Source organism: Microcebus murinus, chromosome 1 (genome assembly GCF_040939455.1).
Source record: "Microcebus murinus isolate Inina chromosome 1, M.murinus_Inina_mat1.0, whole genome shotgun sequence".
Classification (NCBI taxonomy): domain Eukaryota; kingdom Metazoa; phylum Chordata; class Mammalia; order Primates; family Cheirogaleidae; genus Microcebus; species Microcebus murinus.
The window spans coordinates 161,812,810-161,836,464 of NC_134104.1; the positions used below are offsets into that span (position 1 = coordinate 161,812,810).

General features: G+C 49.8%; 1 protein-coding gene across 2 annotated transcripts in view; it reads right to left on the reverse strand.

Moving 5' to 3' along the window:
• ARHGEF3 (Rho guanine nucleotide exchange factor 3) overlaps positions 1-23,655 on the reverse strand; it is a 304,041-nt gene that overhangs the window by 236,189 nt on the left and 44,197 nt on the right. Inside the window, exon 2 of one of the 2 annotated variants that reach the window (XM_012765619.3) lies at positions 23,028-23,118. The exons of the other annotated variant lie outside the window; for it this stretch is intronic. Coding sequence (XP_012621073.2) covers positions 23,028-23,071 — 44 coding nt within the window. The 5' untranslated portion in view covers positions 23,072-23,118. The remainder of the gene's footprint in view (positions 1-23,027; positions 23,119-23,655) is intronic. 2 annotated transcript variants of the gene reach the window in all.

A 23,655-nucleotide genomic window follows, 5' to 3' on the forward strand; every position in this document is an offset into this window, starting at 1 on the left:
ATTCTAACACTGGCCTCCCAGGAACCCAGAGCTGGTTTAAAAGTTCCCCGGGGCCCTCCAACCTCTGCCAGCATCCCACACCACCTCCCACCATCACCTAGTCCCTCAGGCCCCTCAGCCAAGAACACAAGTTTGGGAGCCAGGAGAGTGAGGCCAGAGTTGGGCGGGTTTCTGAGGAGGTGAGGCCACGTCTGTGTTTTGTCAGCCTGCCGTTGTCCAGGCCAGGGTGTGCGGCTGTGGGCCTGCAAGTCACTGGAGGAGACTGAGCAACAGGTGAGCTACGCTGCAGCAGGAAGCAACGAGAGTGTGCGTGGAGAAGGGCCCAGCACACTGGGCGCGTGTGGGTGCGACGCTGGGATGTGAAGATGGGACTTTGTTCCAGATCTCTTCAAAGGAATCACAAGAGCCAAGGGGCATGGCATGAAAATAGCTCTCCAACTAGCCCCATCTCAAAGGTGGCAGTAGTAACAATAACGGTGACAGTGAGCAGCATCACAGCCTGGCAGCCAATGCTCACAAGCTCTTATTCTGTGCCAGGCACTGGCACTATCGTCATCCCCATTTTAAAAATGATGAAAGGGGGGCAAAGCAAGGCCATGAACTTGAACAAGGTCTCACTGTAGCAAGTGGCGGAGCAGGAGCCGGACCCCAGCAGCTGCCCTGAGCCGGGGCTTCTGGCCTCGGGCTCTCTATTGCCTCTTTCCAACACACAGGCGCCACAGCACATACGCCTTTCGTGTCCGGGACTCAGGGACACCCACTCCCTGCCAACCCTCTGACACTGTTGAAGCCACAGTGGGGTCTATGTGCACGTGCACTCCTCCCCGGGCACTGACTGAGCACGCTGACACCCAAATACACAGGTCACCGTGCAGGGCTGCACACACCAAAGTGCGCACGCTGTTCTTTATACATGGGTGGGAGGATTTTTAAGGCTGAATTTGACCATCTGCAATCTGTACCTTAGTCCCCAGCTTTAGGTGTGTAAAATCGCCCAACTTGTCTTTGGGCCTATATACCAGGGGTCCTCAAACTTTTTAAACAAGGGGCCAGTTCACTGTCCCTCAGATCGCTGGAGGGCCGAATTATAGTTTTAAAAAAAACTATGAACAAATTCCTATGCACACTGCACATATCTTATTTTGAAGTAAAAAAACAAATGGGCAAAAACACCGCATGTGGCCCGCAGGCCACAGTTTGAGGACACCTGCCAAGCATCTGCCTGCTCAGAGCCCTGACCCCCGAGAACCCCCCCATCTAGAACCAAGGTTCGCAGTGTTTGTCAAAAGGCTAGAATAATGGGGAGAGCTCTCTTGAAGAGCAGACACGGGCTATTTTACAAAACATACTTTACTCCAAGGGAGAGATATCTGGGCCCTCGTTCATTGTCTGCTTACTCTTAATTTACACACAGTCCATTAAACTTAGAAAGAACAGATTAAAAGCAGCAAAATTTGAAGCAATGAGAAAAAGACAAAAGTGCGCTAACAGGTGGCATAGGAATCTCCAGGAGGGACAGCAAAAGGAAATTTCAAAGCAGACCCAAAGTAGGATTTCCAATCAGGGGAAATGTGCTCACCCCTCCCTCGCTAGTGGGTGCATTCCCGGGTACCCGTGCTGTGATGACCAGGCAACTGGCACAGGGAAGATCAGAGGGAAGGGGAGGGGACGCTGGGATCAGCGTGCAACCTAGAGAAGAAACACAGGCACAGTCAGTGACAACAAAGACGTTTTCAGCACAAGGAGGTAAAGTTAAAACACCTGGAACTTATGTGACCATCATGGTGCTGAGTACACGATCTGGAACAAGAATCTCACTTTTTTCTGCCCTGCGGTGAACTCCCTAAAGATTCCCATTTGTATGCACTGATGACAGCAATCCAAGTTTGCTACTGAGTACCTGCATGCAAATATATGCCTCCCCGTTTGCTCTCTAGGGGACATGAGGCAATGTCTGGAGACATTTTTGCTTGTTACAAGATGGGGGCAGGTGGGTTTTACTAGCATATAGTGGGCAGAAGCCCGGGATGCTGCTAAACATCCTACAAAGCACAGGACAGTGCCCCCCCCCATGGCAAAGAATTCTCCAACCGAAAGTATCAACAGTGTCAAGGGTGAGAAATCCTGATCTAAACCAGAAGAAAGGCAGCAGGTGTGCATTTTGACATCAGAAAGAAAGGTCCCCAACACTATCATTTATTTACCTGCTATGTGACCCAAAACTCTGGTCTCCTCACTCTGCAGCCCCTCCTGGCTGGGCCTGAGGAGAGCTGGCTTTGGAAGCACTGCAGCAGTGCGGGGCTCGCTCCACCCTCGGGGCCCCAGTGCTTGCAGAGCCTGCCTTGCCCCGAGGGGAGGGAAGGGGTGGCAAGGAGAAGCAGCAGGCTCCTGTCAGGTGGGGGACAACGCTGCAGAGTGGTCGGAACGGACTGGCCCCGGGTTCCGGTGGACCCACTGAAGAGGCAGGCTCCCTCGTAGGGGCCCGGGAGGGACAGGACCATTCTGAGGGAACCTGACAGACTGTCCCCATCAAGCCACGCCAGGATGGGTGGGGTGAGTACAAGCCAGGGTCTACAGGTCTACAGAGCAGAGTGTCGCCCCCATGTCTTCAAAACCCACTGCTGTTGCTACAACACAACCACAACAACAACAGTAATAGTGACTGACATTCATGGAGCACTTAAATCTGTGCCTGGCCATAAACTTAAGCTGTCTTTGTTATGTTATCTCATTTAATCCTCACAACCACCATGGAAGATGGATAGGATGATTATCTCCAATTTCCACATGAGCTAAAGTAACTTGCCCAAGGTCTCACAGCTCAGACGAACCGGGTTTCGCACTCAGGACTCTGACGCTACAGCACACAGCCTTAACCACTACGGCACCCGCTTCCCAAACCACACCTTCCCCATCACCACCCTCTTCACCACCACACAGACCCCATATTCTAGAAGGAAGTAGGAAACCAAGCTGCATATGTAGTGTAATTTCAATTAAAATAATTAACATGCATATGCATAGCAATGCAAGAAGGAAATTTCCTGCAATATTCACTAACAGTGTTTATTGATGAGCAGTAACATTGAGAAATTTTTTATTTCCTCTTTACATATTTTTCTAAACTTCTCTAAGTTCTTTATAATGAATAAAATTAATAGTTGATAACAATAAAAAACTTATAAAAGTAAAAATTTATAAAACTTGTTTTTAATTTTTAAATGTATTACTTTTTAGCAAAAGTCTAACAAACAACATGAAATAACCAATTGTCTAGACCAGAAGTTGGCCTGACAGCCAAGTATGGCCCTTTGCTGGTTTTTATAAATAGTTTTATTGGAACGAACCGGGTTTCGCACTCAGGACTCTGACGCTACAGGACAGACACTCCCATTCACTTACATCAATGACTATTGCTGCTTTTTGCTACAACTGAGTTGAGTAGCTGCCTGTGGACATAGGACAACATTACACCCCTTCCTCGTCTGGTCTGGAGACCAACCTCTTTCCTGCCTCTAAACTTCTCACAATGTGTCTCTACATTGTTTTGCTATAGCCAAATATGGATATACCAAGAAGCAAATGAAGCTGAAGATTTGGGGCCCCTCATTTCACAGGCCTCCCCTTAGAAAGGTGTTCATATGCTCTTGTGTTTTTGTAGGATTTGGAAAAGAATTTTTTTAAATTCTTTTTCTTGAAAATTCCCCACCCCCCTCAAATTATATAAGCTGCAGACTCCTCAAAATGAATCTGCCCAGACATTTTACTACCCTTGTTCCATTTTCAAGACCACAACATGTTCAGCGGAGAGAGAGGTCTTGTCCCCACAACCTCTAGGCAGCACTGGCCACGATGAACTCTTTGATTTCCAATCCCCAGATGGCCAACTCCTGCAGACAGAGACCACGGGCAGGGACCCACCCAGGCCGGTCGCCAGCACCTCTGTGAAGTTCACAGAGCAGACCATGCCACTGGCACAGCTCCTCACCACACCAGGAAAAGAGGAGCACTCTGTTCATACCTGTGGTCCTTCACATTTGTTCCCCCCACTGAAATCCACCATCCAAACTAATTTACAAATGATGAGAGGCAGGCAGATGGATGGATGGTCTAAAACTGCTTCCTAAATGATGGTAATGTTGCTTGCAAAAACAACAAAAAGGAAATCAAATCACATAATGTACATTATGATTATGATTATTAATGTACATGCAAACATCTTATTATTTTAAAGACCTCTCCAATGTGCAGCACTGCCGTTATGTTGGAGCATTTACGTCGATCGGCTGAGAGCATGGAGCCCAGTTGTCAAAGCAAATGCCCAACTGCGCCTTAAAGTCGGTGGACAGTGTCCTTCACTCTCTTGCTCTCGGTCCCTCCCGGGTCTATTCTTATCTCCCCTCCTCCCTGGTGTGGGGGAGGGGCATCTCCCGAGCCCAGCTGGCGGCTGTGACGAGCAGGTGCCAGGAGTTTGAACATGACCTTGCCCGTCAGCTGGCAGGAACCATGTAGACAGGGAAGTCACTGTATCACTGTCTGCTGGGTCCCAGCCCCTGAAACAAGGCACAGTGAGGCCTAAGGGGGAGAGAGAGAGAGAAGAAAGCTTTCTCACACACTCACTCACACACACACACACACACACACACACAGAGGGGAGTCACCCCTGACAAAAGGAAAGCCTCATAATATCACCCGGAAGAGTGAAACTGCCACTGACGAGCAAAATAAATAACCTAATAGTGAGGGTGTATTGAAGTGTTTCCCAAACAAGAGGTAAAGAAAAAAGGCAGATCCTTAGAAACATCCAGGCACGCCTGCACTCTGCACGTGCAGCGGCCGATCCCATCAGCAGAGAGTGGCGGAGGCGGGGGCTGGGGAAGGATGCATGTTCACCGAAAGCTGATCCCAGCACCCAGAGAGCCAGGGCTGTGTAAATGGCCGTTACTGTACCAGCTCCTGGAAGAGGCCCAACACCAGGACATGCTCTGGGAAGAAAGAGAATGTCCACTAACCCAGTTTCTAATTAAATGTGGGTTAACTGGCACTGTGCCCTGCAGCTCAAGGGGCCAATTTAGAGCTGAAAGGAGTGTTTTTCAAAATAAAAAGGCAGAGCCCGCCAAGCTAGTGCCTTTTATTTTCTCACATCCTTTCAGTTGCTCAACTTGACCCAGTGCTCACTGGGTTGGCTCCCTGGTCCCTGGAGAAACAAGCCGTTCCCTAGTCCCACCAGCCCACGTCTGCAAGGACAGACAGATGCCGCCTTGGCAGACATCAGACTGGACTCCATCCCCCCTTTCTCATGGTGTGGTCACTGCTGCCAAAGGATGAGTTACCATGAAAGCCACACATTGTCCCCAGTGGACAAAAGGCTGGAGCCAGGAGAGTGGCCCATTCACGCTTCTCCAAGAGCTGACCAACCTCACTCTCCTCTTTCTGCAACTTCCAGAGGATGCTGATTGAGGCTGGGGGGTCGGTTGGTCTTCTCTTCCCAGCTCCCACCACTAATATGAACGAGAGGAGAAATGGGCTTGGGAAAGACTCTCAGTGAAGAAAGCAAAGAAAGAGAGCCCAAGCAGCAGTTATAGCTGTGAAAACCAAGGCAAAACTTCATTCGCAATGTCTAAAGGCCAAAGAGAACTATAGATCAATTTGTTGGTAATAATAATGTCACATTTATTGAACATTCACTAAGGCACTGGGCTAAAGAAGTGTGTTATGTGCATTATCTCATTTCATCCTCAGAACTACCCTAGAAGGCAGGTCCTATTATCAGCTCCACTTTACGTGCAAGGGAAGAACAGCACAGAGAGGTTGAATAGCCTACGCAAGGTCACACAACTGGCCAGTGGTGCAGTCAGGATTGATCCAAAGCAGTCTGGCTCCAAAGCCTGTGTTCTCAAATCCTATGCTATCGTTAATTAACAAACTAATTAATAATTATAAAATTAAAATTATGCTGAAGTGTTGATATTTGGGAAGAAGTTGTGATATTTTACTTTTATGTCATGTCTCACCAACCCTGCACCACAAATGCTATAACCTAGCTTTTCAAGTATACAGACAGCCTCTGCCGGGCAGTGTGCTGAGCGTGTGACGCATATCAGCTCATTAATCCTTATGAGATTGGTACGAACATTATCCCATTTACCAATGAAAACACCAAGCTTCAGGGAAGTTAACATCCTTGCCCAAGGTCATAAAACAGAGAGGGAATCTGAACTCAGGAATGTCAGACTCCAGCATCTATATTCTTTCTATTACATATGCCATCTCTCGAAGAATTTAAAGATTTTCCAGAAAAAAAATTAAGAGTGTCATGAAATGAGGTGTGAGAAGATGGAAATGATAATTTCTAATGATTAAGCCACCTGGATTCACCAGGCGGTAGGGACCACAGTGGGTGGCTGGCCTGTAGCCAGGCACGGTCCACCCAGCCTCCAGTCACAGCCTCCAGTCAGCATCAGACGTGGAGGATCTTTGGCAAATCCCTTCTCTCTTTGGACCTCGGTTTCCTCGTTTGTAAAAGACGAACAAGAGAGCAAGGGGCCCTCCTATGCCTTGGTCAGACTAGGCGTGCTCCCAGAGGGCCTTGCAGGCAGCTGTTTCTCCTCCGTGGACGGTGGCTTCCCTTCTCCCTCCCCGCACGTGTCTTCAGGAGCAGGTTTCTCATTTTGTCCCTGGGCCCAGATCTGTGCACCCATTATTAGGGTGTTATTAGGTGCAGCCTGAGGCCAGGCAATGGCAAGGAAGTCGCCGTCCTTCTCAGCCGTGGTGTGTTCCTGGGGAGAAGAGGAACGGAGGGAGGGTGGAGGCTAGAGAAGAAGCTGGACTTGGGGCGGCTGGAGGAGCTGAACAAGTGCTGCCGCCTTAATCTGGGAGGTGTAAACATATGGACAGACTCATTGAGCTTGCCCCCAGCTGGTACATGCACTGGATATACTTACACCTCGATAAAGATTAAAAGAAAAAGAAAGTACTTGAAGAGATGATAGGTCATACCAGGCAAGATTTTGCCAAATTAAAATTTTGCTACTATAAATGCTCTACATAAAATATTTAACATCCCATCAAAGACACCCTTTTAAAAGTGCCTACCTTCTAAGTTCATTATGGAAAGGGAACAATACAGAATTGCCAGGATGGATTTTTTTTAGAGACAGAGTCTCACTCTCTCACCCAGGCTGGAGTGCCATGGCCAGATCATAGCTTACTACGGCCTCAAACTCCTGGGCTCAAGCAAACCTCCTGCCTCAGCCTCCCAAGTAGCTGGGAATAAAGGTCATGCCACTGCACCCAGCTAATTTTTTAATTTTTTGTAGGGACGGGGTCTCACTATGTTGCCCAGGCTGGTCTGGAACTCCTGGGCTCAAGTGATCCTCCCACCTTAGCCTCCCAAAGTGAAAGGATTACAGGTGTGAGCCACTCACTGCACCTGGCTCAAGACAAATTATTATGTTTGACTAGGAGGCCAGGGATGAGGGTGAGCCTGAGGAAATCCCTTATTTAATAACCAAACCTCAAGATGCCGAGCTAATGCTTTAACTCTCCACTTCTATTTCTATGCCTGATTCAGTGGAACAAGTAAAGGCTTGGATTTCAGTCAGGGACTTAAAAATCTGATTCTGTCACTGACTTGCGGGGCCCCTGTGTTGAGTCAGGAATCACAGCCCCTTGCCACCTCCCCTCTCACCTAGGGAAAAGAACAGTAAAGGCCACGAAAGAAAGGGGATTGCTGGCCCCGGTGGCGTGAAGGTCTGGGGTTTCTGCCAGCCAGCACCCAGTTCCCTGTGTGTGGCTCACAGCACCTGGCCCCACCTTGAGGGCCCACTCCTCCCCTACTCCATCCATGAGTCCAGAGCTCCAGGAGAGAGTATGAGGCCCAGGTTGAACAAATCTGAGTTCATTCAGGAAGTTTTCTTGGAAAAAGTGGAAATGATAAGCTTTCACCCCACAGGTGGAACCAAATGCCGGCCTGCAGTTTCTTGGTGCTATCACACGAAGAAGCTTTCCTGGGAAAGACGCCAACACAGACGAAAGTGGAGCCAAGAGAAGGACAGAGTGAAAGGAAGGCCTAATAACACTGGGGTCCTGGATCCAGCCATGCCTGAAAACATCAAATCCTAACTGATAGAACCACTGCATAGAATTACAAGATCTCCAAGTTACAAGGGGCAATGGAGACTATCCACCCAGCAGCGTTTTGCACATACTAAGCATTCAGTAAATGTATGTTGGCCTAATGAATGAATAATTTGTTTATTCTTCTAGCTTCAACTTCTCAAACTGAAGGGAATCTATTCTGTCAGGATTACTCTAAGCCACAGGATAAACCAGCCGCATCTGCATGGAGTATTAGTTTAAAGGTCAGAAAGCAGCTTAAAATACTTTTTTTATACTAAAAATTACAAACCATAACCAAACGTGGTTCACCCCAGGAATGAAAGGATGGGTCAATATTGGGAAATCCACCAATATAATCCACTTCATTAACAGGGTCAAAAGAAACAACAAAAAGAGATGACTCCTTAGATGTCAATCTTGTGAAATTCCAACATTTACCTCTCCACTTAAAAAAAGTCTGTTAACAAAATAGGAACAGAAGGAAACTTCCTAAAGAGGCCTGCTGCTCCAAGTGAGAGCCAGCACCACGCTTCACGGGGAAGCATGAGGGCGCCCCCTGGAGCCAGTGCAAGGTGAGAACAGCCCTGGACCACTGCTGGTTAATATTACCCAGTAAGCATTTGCCAATATGATTGGACAAAAGAAAAAACATTTCACCAACTGAAAAGGAAGTAGAAGAAAAATTTTATTAATTTGAAGATGATATAATTATATGCCTGGAAAAATCCCTCCCTACAAAAATGTAATAATAAAGTAAGATCTGAAAAACTATTAGAATAGGACAACTTGATAATATTAGTCAGCATTAATAAGAGAAGCTGTTAATCAATAGCTTTCTTACACACAAAACAAAGAAACATGAATACATGATGGTGATCCAGGTAACATAAATAATCACTCTACAAAAGTGTCCCTTCCGTGCTCTGCACCTTCCTCCTGCTGCCTGCATGGTGCTGGCGGAGCGGTGACGCAGGGCTCCCACCAGACGCACAGCCAGGCGCTATCGCCTTGCCGCTGCGGGGAGCCACCTCCTGAGACTGCGCCCAGTCCCCGGGACGCCGGGCAGGCCTGTGCGCCCCAGCAGGCCAAGAGGAGACTCGACTTTCAAGACGCGGCCCTCAGGGCCCGGCGGCCCGGCCGTCCACAGGCGCAGGAGGCCATCACGTCCGAGCCTGCAGGCCATACGGCCTTCACGTACGCCGTCCCCTCTGCGGCCACCACTCCCCTCACACGCCGGCAGCGCTTTCTCTCCAAACACTCAGGACTGTGCCAACGCCACCCTCCCAAGAGCCCTCCTCCCAACCCCACCTGGTTCCACCCTCTGACCCGCCATGGCGCCACGCTCTTCTGCCTCAGCACAGGGCACCAGCAGGGCTGACTGACACGCTGCCCATTTGGATTCTGTCTGCCTTTCAGCAGGCTGCTGTGGCAGGGAGGCCACCTCGTCCATTCCCCCTACCGCTGTCTCTCACCCCAACACAGCCCGCTCCCCTACCGCTGTCTCTCACCCCAAGACAGCCCGCTCCCCCTACCACTGTCTCTCACCCCAACACAGCCCGCTCCCCTACCGCTGTCTCTCACCCCAACACAGCCCGCTCCCCCTACCGCTGTCTCTCACCCCAACACAGCCCGCTCCCCCTACCGCTGTCTCTCACCCCAACACAGCCCGCTCCCCCTACCACTGTCTCTCACCCCAAGACAGCCCGCTCCCCCTACCGCTGTCTCTCACCCCAACACAGCCCGCTCCCCCTACCCCTGTCTCTCACCCCAACACAGCCCGCTCCCCCTACCGCTGTCTCTCACCCCAACACAGCCCGCTCCCCCTACCGCTGTCTCTCACCCCAACACAGCCCGCTCCCCCTACCGCTGTCTCTCACCCCAAGACAGCCCGCTCCCCCTACCACTGTCTCTCACCCCAACACAGCCCGCTCCCCCTACCGCTGTCTCTCACCCCAACACAGCCCGCTCCCCCTACCACTGTCTCTCACCCCAACACAGCCCGCTCCCCCTACCGCTGTCTCTCACCCCAAGACAGCCCGCTCCCCCTACCACTGTCTCTCACCCCAACACAGCCCGCTCCCCTACCGCTGTCTCTCACCCCAACACAGCCCGCTCCCCCTACCCCTGTCTCTCACCCCAACACAGCCCGCTCCCCCTACCGCTGTCTCTCACCCCAACACAGCCCGCTCCCCCTACCGCTGTCTCTCACCCCAACACAGCCCGCTCCCCCTACCGCTGTCTCTCACCCCAACACAGCCCGCTCCCCTACCCCTGTCTCTCACCCCAACACAGCCCGCTCCCCTACCGCTGTCTCTCACCCCAACACAGCCCGCTCCCCTACCGCTGTCTCTCACCCCAACACAGCCCGCTCCCCCTACCGCTGTCTCTCACCCCAACACAGCCCGTTCCCCCTACCGCTGTCTCTCCCCCCAGCACAGCCCGCTCCCCTACCCCTGTCTCTCACCCCAACACAACCCGTTCCCCTACCGCTGTCTCTCACCCCAACACAGCCCGTTCCCCCTACCTCTGTCTCTCACCCCAACACAGCCCGCTCCCCCTACCGCTGTCTCTCACCCCAACACAGCCCGCTCCCCTACCCCTGTCTCTCACCCCAACACAGCCCGTTCCCCCTACCTCTGTCTCTCACCCCAACACAGCCCGCTCCCCCTACCGCTGTCTCTCACCCCAGCACAGCCCGCTCCCCTACCACTGTCTCTCACCCCAACACAGCCCGCTCCCCTACCGCTGTCTCTCACCCCAACACAGCCCGCTCCCCTACCCGTCTCTCACCCCAACACAGCCCGCTCCCCTACTGCTGTCTCTCACCCCAGCACAGCCCGCTCCCCTACCACTGTCCCTCACCCCAACACAGCCCGCTCCCCTACCCGTCTCTCACCCCAACACAGCCCGCTCCCCTACCGCTGTCTCTCACCCCAACACAGCCCGCTCCCCCTACCGCTGTCTCTCACCCCAACACAGCCCGCTCCCCCTATCACTGTCTCTCACCCCAACACAGCCCGTTCCCCCTACTGCTGTCTCCCACCCCAACACAGCCCGTTCCCCTACCGCTGTCTCTCACCCCAACACAGCCCGTTCCCCCTACCGCTGTCTCTCACCCCAACACAGCCCGCTCCCCTACCGCTGTCTCTCACCCCAACACAGCCCGCTCCCCCTACCGCTGTCTCTCACCCCAACACAGCCCGCTCCCCCTATCACTGTCTCTCACCCCAACACAGCCCGTTCCCCCTACTGCTGTCTCCCACCCCAACACAGCCTGTCCTATCTACTGCAGAGTGTCTCACCCCAAATACAGTGCAGACACACTGCGAATCAAATGATGATGGTTTTATGGATGGATCCTTAGGTCCCCAGATTCAATATCAATTCTACCATCTGACTATTTTTCGTTATTTCTGCCTCTCTCCATTTTTATCCAAGCTATCTACTCCTTCAATCTCAATAGGTTATTATTTCCATCGTCTCTCTCCTCCATAGCTATAACACAGCTGCCTCTCATCCCTGAATTTAGCCTCACTCCAGATCATTTTCCCACTCTAGCCAGAGGTCATTTCTCAGCATGCAGATTTGATCATGTCATTCCTCTTAAAACACTCCAGTGGCTGCCTGGGACCCTTGCACAGGGTCTAAGTTCTTCACCACCAAGGCCCAGAGGCCCAGTCCTCCCAGTCCAGAGCCTGTCACCTCCCTGTCATGTTCCATGATCCACCAACCTGAACTGCTGCCTCTTCTTCTAGCACATGACGTCTCTCTGCACTCATGGCCTTTGCACACACCACTCCTTCCACATGGCTCGCTCCTTCCCTGCTAGCCCTCATGTATGCTTCCATTTTCTGTCTGCTACCTCCCCTGGGAAGTGTTACGTCCACCCTGAAGTCCCCAGAGCTCCCCACGTTTCCCTGTCACACACTTAGCACCCTGGGAAAGGCTCCTTCAGGCCTGTGCCTCCCCGACTGGCAGGCTCACAGGAGCAGGTCCGTGCCGTTCACGGCTGGCAGCACAGTGCGGCACCGAGCGCGCACGCGACAGACACTTCTTTGACTTTAACTTAAATCCTGCCTTCTCCAAGCTGGCACAGGGGTCCTTTTTTGTGTCACATCTGACGCTGCTTTTGGCACTTGACTCACCATCCACACTCCCTCAAGACAACAACACGCGCGCACACGCACGCGCAGCCGCGCGCACGCTCCGGTCTACCCCCCTCCACCACTCCCCTTCCGCGCCGCGATCCCACGGTCACGGACAGCGTGGGAACCTCCTGCGTCAAGATCACTCTGCTCACGTTTGACCTGGATTTACACAAAAAGAGAGATGTCAATAAAATGGGGGGCTTTCTCTGAACTATCTCCCTTACCCACCGTGCCCATAAGGCTGATAGCAGACTCGATCTTAATTGAAAGTGTGGAAAAAAAAATCAGAGCTGCACCTGTGTATGATTTGTTTCGTAATTAAAAAAAAAATATGCCCTGTGTTAAGAGAGTACTTTTTTATTAAAAATGCTATTCCTTCTCAATAATTACTGCAATAGGGTAATATCTCTAGAGAGAATAGAGATAATATCTAATGTCTCTCTATCAGATCTAAACCAAAAACAGTGGAGGCTGATGCTTTCACCAGGGATGGTATCAACTCAGCATCACCAGCGTGTCACCCTGTCCTTGGAGGAGGTGACATCACCCATGAGAGCCTCTCTGCAAATGCTGTGCCTGGTCTCCCACCTCTGGGCTCCTCTTGAAGTTCATGGAAGGGGAGGGACAGGAGGACCAAGATAGGTGACACCACCAGGATACACTCGAACAAACGCAGAACATGGATCTGACTCCTCGAAATGTCAGTATCATGGGGGCAAAAATAAGGGAAGACTCTTTTCTGGACTGAAGGAGATTAAAGAGACAAGTAGCAAATGCAGCACGTCAACCAGAACCAGGCCCTGCATGGGGTGGAGAAAGGGAAGGAGCTGGCAAGGGGGTCTGGGAACAACAGAGGAAATTTGCATATCGACAGGACATGAGATGATATGTTAAAATTGTTGTTAATTTCCAGAGGTGAACAATAGTAGATGATTATGCAGAAAAATGTCCTTATTTTTAAGAGATACAGGCTGAAGTATTTAGGACTGAAGTGTCAAAATGTCTGCAACTTGCTTCCAAATGGCTCGGGGGTGAGGAGGGAAGGTGTATGCATGTACACACACTCTCACACACACAGTCACACTCACACTCACATACACACTCACATACACTCACACATACACACACACATATACACTCACACACACACACTCACACACACTCATGCATACACTCACACACACACTCAGAGAGGGAAGGAGATGGAAAGAGAGAGAACAGCGGAGGCAAAATGTTCATCATAAAACCTAGGTGAAGGAAAAACAAAGATCTGTAGTATTCTTTCAACTTTTCTGTAAGTTTGCGAGCCTTCCAATTATCATTGTGTAGAACAAAAAACAGGTAAGAGCTAGGTGTTTTGATGGCACATTATAATAAAAAGGTAAAGAACAAGAAGTTAAGGGACTGTTAGGTCTTTAACAAGTGATTACAGTTCTGATCTGTTTGAGAACTTAAAAACATACCTACTTACCCACAAGCACAATATTCTTTTCACAGTACTAGTAGTTTTATGAGTTTTGTTTTTTCAGTTTCCACAATAGAGACTGTGTGTCCTTGCCGGGACTGCTCACAACCCCCACCTACCCGGAAGCATTTCCCAATTTCACTGAAGAGGTGACTCCTCCATGTGCCTGGGGAAGTAAGAGCAGGTTGTCAAAACTACCTATAGCTCTGTCATCGTGACCTAACAGAACATTCTGTCCGTGTGGTTCCAAAGTTAACAGCGGACTTTCCTGCTGGTCAGAGCGCCCGTGCAGGAGAGGCAGCGTGCTCACTCACGCCCAGGGCAGGCCCGCACACAGGAGCCACTGCGTAGATATTTGTTAAGTGAATGAGATGTTACAGGACTTTAAAAATAATGCAAAAGAAGATAATGTAACAAACACACGATTGACACAAGCGAGAAAAAGTATAATAAAATGACTATGATCATAACAATGTTAAAAATAAAACTGCAGCCCCATAAAGCAAAATAACCTAAAAACCCACCAAAACTAAAATAGTAGGTATATCATTGGGGGAAGGGGGCGGGCAAACGAGTTGCCATGGAAAAACCCTAAGAGTATGGTAGGTACGAAAGGTATGCAGACTACAGTGACTTGGGGATAAGAGACAGTAAGTAAAGCAAGGAGGAAAGTCTAGAGAAATGGTGAAAATTGTTCTCACTTGGTGAAATTTACAGGTGGGGGAAAAACCCTTCAATCCTAAATATGAGGACAACCTGGCCAAAGGGCAACTGGGTGTCGACTCTGCCTATTTAACTGCCATAGCTCAAGACTTTGGGACACCCAGGTTCTTATTCCACCTGTGCCACCAACCCACTGTGTAACCTCAAGGCACATCACCTGCCTGGGCCACTTCCTCACCGGTAAAATGAGCAGTGGGTCTAACGGAGTGATATGATCATATAGATGTGATCATATCCAATGATTCTATTCAAGGACACAAACAAGTCTCTACTTTGTTCCTTCAAATTATTTGCAATTTCTTAGGTCTCTATAACTAATTTGTAATTCCTTTTTGAAATAGAAAAATATTTAGATTTTCTTGAAGCAGTTTTGTTTGAGCTTTTGTTTTGTTTTGTTTTTGAGGCAGAGTATTGTCTATCTGCACAGCTAGAATATAGTGGCATCATCATAGCTCATAGCAACCTCAAATTCTTGAGCTCAACCAATCCTCCCACTTTGGCCTCCCAGAGTGCTAGGATTACAGGCGGTGAGCCACCGCCCCCGGCCCTTAAAGCAGTTTTTACACAGATCAGAACATCACATTCCACTCTTGACCTTGGATCTTTCTCTCTTTTTTTTGAGACAGAGTCTCACTAAGTTGTCCTAGCGTGCTGTGGCGTCAGCCTAGCTCATAGCAACCTCAAACTCCTGGGCTCAAGCGATCCTCCTGCCTCAGCCTCCCAAGTAGCTGGGACTACAGGCATGCGCCACCACACCAGGCTAATTTTTTCTATATATTTTTAGTTGGCCAATTAATTTCTTTCTATTTATAGTAGAGACGGGGTCTCACTCTTGATCGGGCTGGTTTTGAACTCCTGACCTCGAGCAATCCGCCTGCCTCGGCCTCCCAGAGAGCTAGGATGACAGGCGTGAGCGGCTACGCGGGCCCTTGACCCTGGATCCAGAGTGAGAGTGAGCAGAGGGTGTTAGCCACGGAACCTTAGGGCTGTGATACAGCGTCAGCATCTTCACACTGACATGATACTCCACAGTTTGCCAAGAAGTGTCACTTGATCTGGTCCCACCCACACCCTTCAGAGACAAGGGACCTGCACTCAGAAGAGGTCCCTGACCCCTGATGCAGCGATGGGCCCAAGCCAGCTCATACTGGGAAGGGTGGACTGCCACATCTCAGTGCCTTTGCACTAGTAGGTTGAAATCGGCCATGGCGGGAGCATTTACACCACAGAAACCGGCAACTGCTACAGTTCTGAGCTTTTCCCCTCCCCCAGAAACCCAGCTGACCCTAACCCTTACTTTAAACCAAAGCCCAAAGCCGGACTTGAACGCAGGCCTCCCTCCAGCCATTCAGGGCTCCTTTCTATCCCCCTGGTTTCGGCTTCCTGTTGAGTCTTCTGCCCCTAGAAACCTACTGTGGACTGCAAAGTCCTGGCGGGGGTGGGGCGGCTGTCAGATCATAACCAGGGCCCTGCCACACGGGCCCCACGCAGGCCCCTAGACACACATCACTAAGGAAGGCGACTCCCCCTGCCCGCCCTGCACACACAGCAGTCTGCACACAGGTGGGACAAAAGCCACCTTCGGCTCAAGCCCCAAAAGCGCTCCCGCAGGAGAGCCTCAACCCAAGTTCCACGGCCTGGCCGAGCACCTCACAAAAGCAGCGCCGCACGGCCAGTGAGCGCGTCCACTGCCGGGCTCAGACCCTCTGGCCACGCCGGCACGGCTCTCCAGGACCACCACTTCCCCCTCGGGCTGGAGAAGCCCACTTGCCTCCAGAGAAACTGGCACACTCCTGCTTGGCGGGAAGTTCCCGCCAGATCCCCAGGAGGAGATTGCAGCGCCCAGCGGAAGCCTGGCGGGAGGGCCGGCCTGCCCTTGTGCCCGCCCTTGTGCCCGCCTGCCGCCGGCTGGGGCCTCCTCTTCGCCAGATGAGTGTGTGCCAGAGACAGCACCCCTCAAAGGCGTTCTTTTCCTACCTATTGTGCCCATGAGCTCTGTTTCCTGGTGCCACCTCAGACTGCTGTGCTCGTTCAAGTCCCTTGCAGTTCGGGTGTCTTGAAACAGTTCCCAAGTACACACCATGTGCCAGACTCCGCCAGGCCCTGCCTGAAGCCCTCTTGTCTCCTCTTACATGCAGTCACCTCCCCTTCTAGACTGCAACCTGCTTGAAGCAAGGCCCATGTCTGATGTAGCCTCCAGTGTGCCTAATAGAGTGCTTAGCACATGGTAGGTTCTCAAAACACTGCTGAATGAATTTTTGAAGGGCTATCACCCTATGTTAGAGGTTGTCATAGAAAAGTAGAGGACATGTATTCTGAGAGTTCCTCTCTGGCTGGTTGGTGGGAGAATGATTGACAAACTGACAACAAACTAATGCCATGTGCTAGACACTGGCCAGGTGCCCAGCCAAGTAGCTAAGCACTTGTTACTGCACTGAATCCTCACGTCAACCTTGTGAATTAAGGACCACTGTCATCCACACATGGACAAACTGAGCCTTGGAAAACTGGGCCAGGATAGTCACCACTTCCCCTGACCTGCTCCGGGCAGTTCCTGTCCCCATGAGAAGGTGATTGCCTGGAATTAGGAACACACTGTCAGGCTCCTAGTGAGACCGGAATGCCACCCTTCTACACGTGACAGAAGCCCACTCCCCACTGGGGCAGCCACAGCAGCCCCCCACTCTCCAAGGGGCTCTGCACTCCTGTCTGTAGGGGGGAAGTAAAAGGAGGGCCCAATCAGATGAGAAGCAGGTGGGGTGGCGAGAAGGCCCAGGGCTATCTCCCTTGGGAGTGTCAAAGTCAGAATTTCAAGTGCAAGCCCTAGAATTCCCAGTGATATCAGAGCTGGAACTTAAAACTCTGCTTCCTCATCTGTACAGTGGAGGTGAGCAGTGGGTGTTCCACTGAGCTGTGTGATATTTGGAGCCAATGTATATAAAAGCCCCTTGGGAAGTGTCCCAAATTCGCAGGTGTTAAAATTTGCTGTGTAGGGGATGAGCCAGGCTCACTGGAGGACTGAAGGGCTTTCTTAGTGACTAAACAGCAGATATTCTAAGATGTTGTTCCAATTCATGCCTTTTGCCTGTACAAGAACAGATAAAGACTTTGGTTTGGTGAGAAAACACAACAAAACAGGACTTGAGGTCGAGGAGACCAGGTCTGGGTCCTGGCTTGTCCACGCCCTGGCTACAGGACCACAGCCCAGCCCTCGCCCTCGGTAAGTCTCGGTTCCTCATCTGTAAAATGACATCTCCTGCCTCGTGTCCTGGTCACATAACTGAAGGACTGGGTGGAGGCTCGACCCAGAGGTGATCTGTACAGATGTGGGGGGCTGCCCTCTCTTCAGAGACCCCTCTCAGCACACTAACGCTTTATAGCTCTGACACAGCCTGCAAGAAGGGCCCCATTGAAGTGAGCTCAAGCAGCACTGGCCAAACAAGCTTGGCAACAGACCCCCTTTTTTTCCCTGCAATGCCTATGAGTGTGAGGAGACCACATTCTAAGGAGCAGACTCTGGGAATGCTGATGGGTTGTCCAAGAAGACACCATGGCAAGGTGCAGTGCCTTGAAACAGAGCCCCAGGGCAGGGCGTTTGCAAACTCTGGGCTCTCACTCTCCCTCCTGTTGGGCTTCCAGCTTGGCAAGATCAGCAGCTGAGCCTCGGGAGGTGGGGGAAGGGAGCAGGTCCCACAAAGCCTTTGAGCAGTGAGCAAAGAGCTAACAAAAATCAATGACCAAAACAGCTCTGACCTAATGACCAGATGGAAGCTGATAAGTGGATCAAGAAGAAGAGAGCAACTCACAGCCAGAGGGGAGGGTTCTCAACACTGCCCAAATCAGCCTAACCTTGGAGAATGAAAACCACTGGAGATGCTGCGGCAGATCCCAATTTTGGATCCTTGATGGCACCATCTACAAATCACTCAGTTTTCTAGCCAATTCAGCCTTCTAAAGTGGCACAAGGGCTGGACCTGGGCCAGATGTTGGGCATCACTGCACCAGACAAGGCCCTTCCTTCTAGCAAAGTCTAGCAGAGTCAGCAGAGAGGAGCTGCTCAAAATACATTGGAATAGGTGAGTGAGCCAGAAAGGACTTTTATTTCAGAAAAGAAGACACACATTTATACGATCTGTGAGTGGAAGACCCCACAAGGAAAGCCTAATCCCTCATTTGAACATTTTCCTAAAGTGCTGAGGGCAACTGAGCGATGAGATATTGACTCACTGGCCAAATAATTGGATGATTGAATAAATGAACTAACTGAAACCTTTCCCATTCGCCAGCATGGGAGAATTCCTAACTAGCCAACCATTTCACCACAGGTCCATTCACAGAAAGAATTCACAAGAAAAGCAAGGACTTCTCCCCTCAAAATTGTCTCCTTTACACCTGAGGGAACTGTTCAGAAATTCTGCTTGCCTGACTCCACTGCTGCACAGCTGAGGAAACTGAGGCACAGAGAAGTGGCATTATCTGTCCACAGTCTCTGATGGCAGCAGAAAACTGCATTCTTCAGGGGCTTTAACTTCTAAAAATCCTGTGTTCTTGGGCACCTAACATGTAAGTTAGTATTCAGAAGTAGAAGTAACAAGAAATGATTGCTCAGTCAATATTCGAATAGGTCTCCTCACCAATGAAGCTGCTGGTTAAAACATAAAATGTGTATAAATCACAGGTGCCAACTGTTTCCCACAGAAGGAGGCGTGGCCTGTGGGCAGGGTTTCTAGGGAGCCCTGTCCTCAGGAAGTGAGGGCCTTCTAGCTGGCCAGTCCGTTCCAGCACCTCCCCTCAAGGACCCAGGGCCCGCCCTTCTCCGTGCTCCACCCCTGCACTCAACAGTCCAGAAATACTTCCAGCACCTACTGTGGGCCAGACACTTGGTAAACAATAGTGAACACAAGAGGTTAGATTTGGCCCCAGTAGGTTCACAGTCCAACAGGCGAGAGAGACACTAAAAAGATTAATAGGACAAGAAATTGTGTTGCCTCACAACCACTTATGAATCTATCAGTCTCCTAATAGAAAAATCTTCCTAGGTTCTTCACTCTATGTAGGACTAAAAATAAGTAAACAAACAAAAATGAAAACCGCTGCCTTTATTGAGTACGGACTATGTGCCGGGTGCTTTACAACACAACTCAGAACATGCCCCAACAACCCACTGTGGGGGCACTATTATCAGCACTGACTGGCGGAGGGTTGAGGTTTCCCACTGCTCAAAGTGTGTGCAGCTGCCTCCCCCACCAGACTGTGAATTCCCTAAGAATTCATATCTTACCCATCTCTTCGTCACCAGTGCACACAGTAGTATTCAATAAATGCCTACTGAATGAATACTCGATTAACCAATAATGGGCTAGTTTCCGTCAAGGTATTACCTGGTAATAAGCTGCAGTTTTAGAATGAGAGCAAATCAGGCTCCTGATAATTGCACAAGAGGAAGTTGTGATGTTGTAGAAAGAGCCAAAGCCAGAGCCCAGAAACCTGGAGACAAAGCTTGTTTCTGCTGCATGAATCTGGATAGTCATTTCATCACTCTAGACCTGTCTGCTTAAAACTGCAATGAGGAATTAAACACAATGAGTCTAGGATCTCTTCTAGCCCTAAATTTTTATGTCTCTGAAATATATCATGGGGTGGGGGGCTGAGGAAAGCATTTGAAAATGTACTCTGCCTCAATTTCTTGATCTTAGAACAAGATATAAAGTTAAACATTTTATGTGGTATATGTATACCATGGAGTTCTACTCAGCCACACAAAACAACGGTGATCTAGCACCTCTTGTATATTCCTGGATAGAGCTGGAGCCCATTCTACTAAGTGAAGTACCATAAGAATGGAAACACCAGCACCACATATACTCACCATCAAATTGGTATTAACTGACTTAACTGATCAACACTTAAGTGCACACAAAGTAGTGACATTCATCAGGTGTCGGGCAGGTGGGAGGGGTGGGGGATGGGTATATTCACACCTGATGGGTGCAGTGCACACTGTCTGGGGATGGACATGCTTGAAGCTCTGACTCGGGTGGGGCAAAGGCAATGTATATAACTTAAATATTTGTACCCCCGTAATACGCTTAAATAAAAAAATAATAAAATAATATAAATAAATAAATAAAATAAAGTTAAACATTTTAGGGTAGGGTGACTGATTAGGTTTATCAAGGGCAAGTAAAGTACTTCCTGTCCCTCACAGCGCAGCGAGCATCCTACCCTAATAAAGTGCATTGATTCCCATGACAGATGTGCTCAGCATGGAAGACCCCTTTCCAGAGACGCATTTTGGATGGACACGGGTGAGGCTCCACCCCTAACTGTACCCAAGAACAGAGGAGCTGGTGCTATGCAAATGTGTGTTTGCACGCTGGACAGGGACAAAGCCACCATCTCCAACTCCCCTCTCCTCTGGGAACACCGCAGATGCTGACTGACAACCGAGTGTGGCCACGCGGGCACCAGCTCCAGAGCTACGTCCACAAGGAGCCGCGCTCGGCCAGCAGCGGTCTGCCTCTCAGTGAGAGCGCTGGGCAGTGAGACAGGGTCTTTGGTTTGAACGACTTTCTGTTGTCCCCCAGTGGCCACCGAAACAGGGATAACAGCACTGCCCCCGCCTTACAGGGCCATTGTGAGAATTAAACGAGTAAGCAGGCCAGCAGGCGACACAGAGGCTGACACGCGTAAATATCCAAACTGTTGCCAGTGACCACGGTGGCGGTTCTGGTAGACGAAGCCACCCAAAGTCTGGAAATCCAGCCCAGGGCTCTCCAAGTTCCCTCAGGGGTTAGAAGAGAAGCAGATGACCCTGGGAGGGACTCTCCTGGAGGAGTGTGCTTGGGCACTCTTCAGAAGAGAAAACGATGCAGCAGCTGCTCCTGGGAGGCCGGGGCTGCCCAGCTACCTGGGGATCTGGGCCTGGGCGGGCCGCAGGGTCCCGTGAGGACAGAGGCCAGCCAGCTCCAGCAGGACGTCCACCAAGCAACAGAGTCCAGAGACGACGAGCACGCCCAGAGGGAAGGGAAGGGGGCAATCACAGCCATCGGGAGACGTCGCCGTCCCCCACACCCTGGCAAAGTCAAACAGCAGAGGACCTGAGGTACGGCAGGAGGATGGGCAGACTGGACATGTGGTGTCTAGTGGACAAGCCGTGCTCTTTGGAGAATGACGCAGTAGTGTTTCAGATCTCAAATGCATGCATAGCATGCCCTAGCCACTCTTCTCGTCGAGAGCCACCTCAGAGAAATATCTGTGTTCTCAGGAGGAATATACAAGCGAGTGCATCACAGCACTACTATAGGAGTCATTCTATGACTATACTATTCACTTTGCTGCAATATAAAAACTGTTAGATTCTCATATACCCTCTTGAAAACATTCTAAGACACATTATAGAATTTATAAAAGGGTTACAAAATAAGCCAACAAGCATAGTATGACAGCATGCATTTTACAAAAAGAAAGAAAAATAAGAATGACTTTTTTTTTTTTTTTTTTGAGACAGAGTCTCGCTTTCTTGCCTAGGCTAGAGTGAGTGCCGTGGCGTCAGCCTAGCTCACAGCAACCTCAAACTCCTGGGCTCAAGTGATCCTCCTGCCTCAGCCTCCTGAGTAGCTGGGACTACAGGCACAAGCCACCATGCCCGGCTGATTTTTTATATATATATATATATATTAGTTGGCCAATTAATTTCTTTCTATTTTTATGGTAGAGACGGGGTCTCGCTCAGGTTGGTTTTGAACTCCTGACCTTGAGCAATCCGCCCGCCTCGGCCTCCCAGAGTGCTAGGATTACAGGCGTGAGCCACTGCGCCCGGCCTAAGAATGACTTTTTTCTATGTATCTAGAAACCTAGAAAAAGTTCTGGAAGGAAATGTACAAAGTAGATCCCATGGTTACTTCCGGAAAGGGCAGGAGTGGGGCGGGGCTGGGAATGAAAACGGGGTCAGTGGGGACATTATCCTTATTACTAGCAGGGAAAATGTATCTATTCATTCCTTGAATATTAAAATTAAATTTTACATCATTTATTTTTACTTTTTTTTTAAGAGACAGGGTCTCGCTATGTTGCACAGGCTGGAGTACAGTGGCAGTTCATGGGCGCGATCATAGCTCACTGCAGCCTCAAGCTCCTTGCAAGGGGAAATAAAAGAAAAGGCAGAAGGGGAAGGAAGAAGTGGTGAGTCCAAGGGAAGATGTAGCTGCCAAGAGTACAGGGGCTGCCTTTGCCTCCTCTTGGAAGACTGGCCACTTGCAAATGTAGACATAACACATCTGAGCATAAATGGTTTTTGGAATAAATTTCCATAGTTTTGGAATAAAACATTTAATTCTATACCACATCAGTTCTATTTATACCACCTCTTCCTTCTGTCTTAGAAAAATTCCCTCATACTTAACAATGGCATCCCTCCTCTGGTATTAGAAATTAGAGATGTGAAAGGAAATCTGTGAGCTTTTGCTATCTCCAAATTCTTGATGGCTTCTACTGACTTACACAAGCTTAAAGGAAGTTCTGCATTGCATTTAATTGTTGAATGCAAGAATTTTTAAAGATATTTTTACCTTTCCTTGTTTTCTTCCATTCCTCTACAGATGTGCTGATTCATTACTGTGGAACTGTCTAGACTCAATATGGCGAGCTCAGGTCTTCTTTCTTAAAAAGCAAAACAACAAATATTTATAATCTGGGTACATTTATGTTATAAACCTACAAAGAGCTGCATTAGATACAAGGAGAATATGTCAAAAGTTACCCAGTGTTCACCAAAATCTATTCTCGCCTTCCTCCATAATTATTCAAGTTTTATCAGGGACTACATTTCCCAAGGATCCTTGCACCTAGGTATAGCAGTATGTTTGAGCTCCCAGAGGAATGTGAGAGGAAGTGATGTGTGCTACTTCCCAGTCCAGGTCTTAGGACATGAGCATGCCTTGTCCGCCCTTCCCACCGTCTGGAGACCCGCTCTGACCACACAGATGATGACAGCGCACTAGGGATGAGGCACCAACAAGAGAGAAGGCACTGGGGTCTATGGCGGACTGCACAGAGCCCAGCCCCTCTCACCTTGCAATTACTACCTTACGACTGTTTTATTGGCTCTGTTTTTATGGCTTGTAAACCGTCATCTCAGTTGGGACCATGATTAAATACTCAGTGGGGACCTTCTGAGGGTGGGTTTGGCTATTTGGA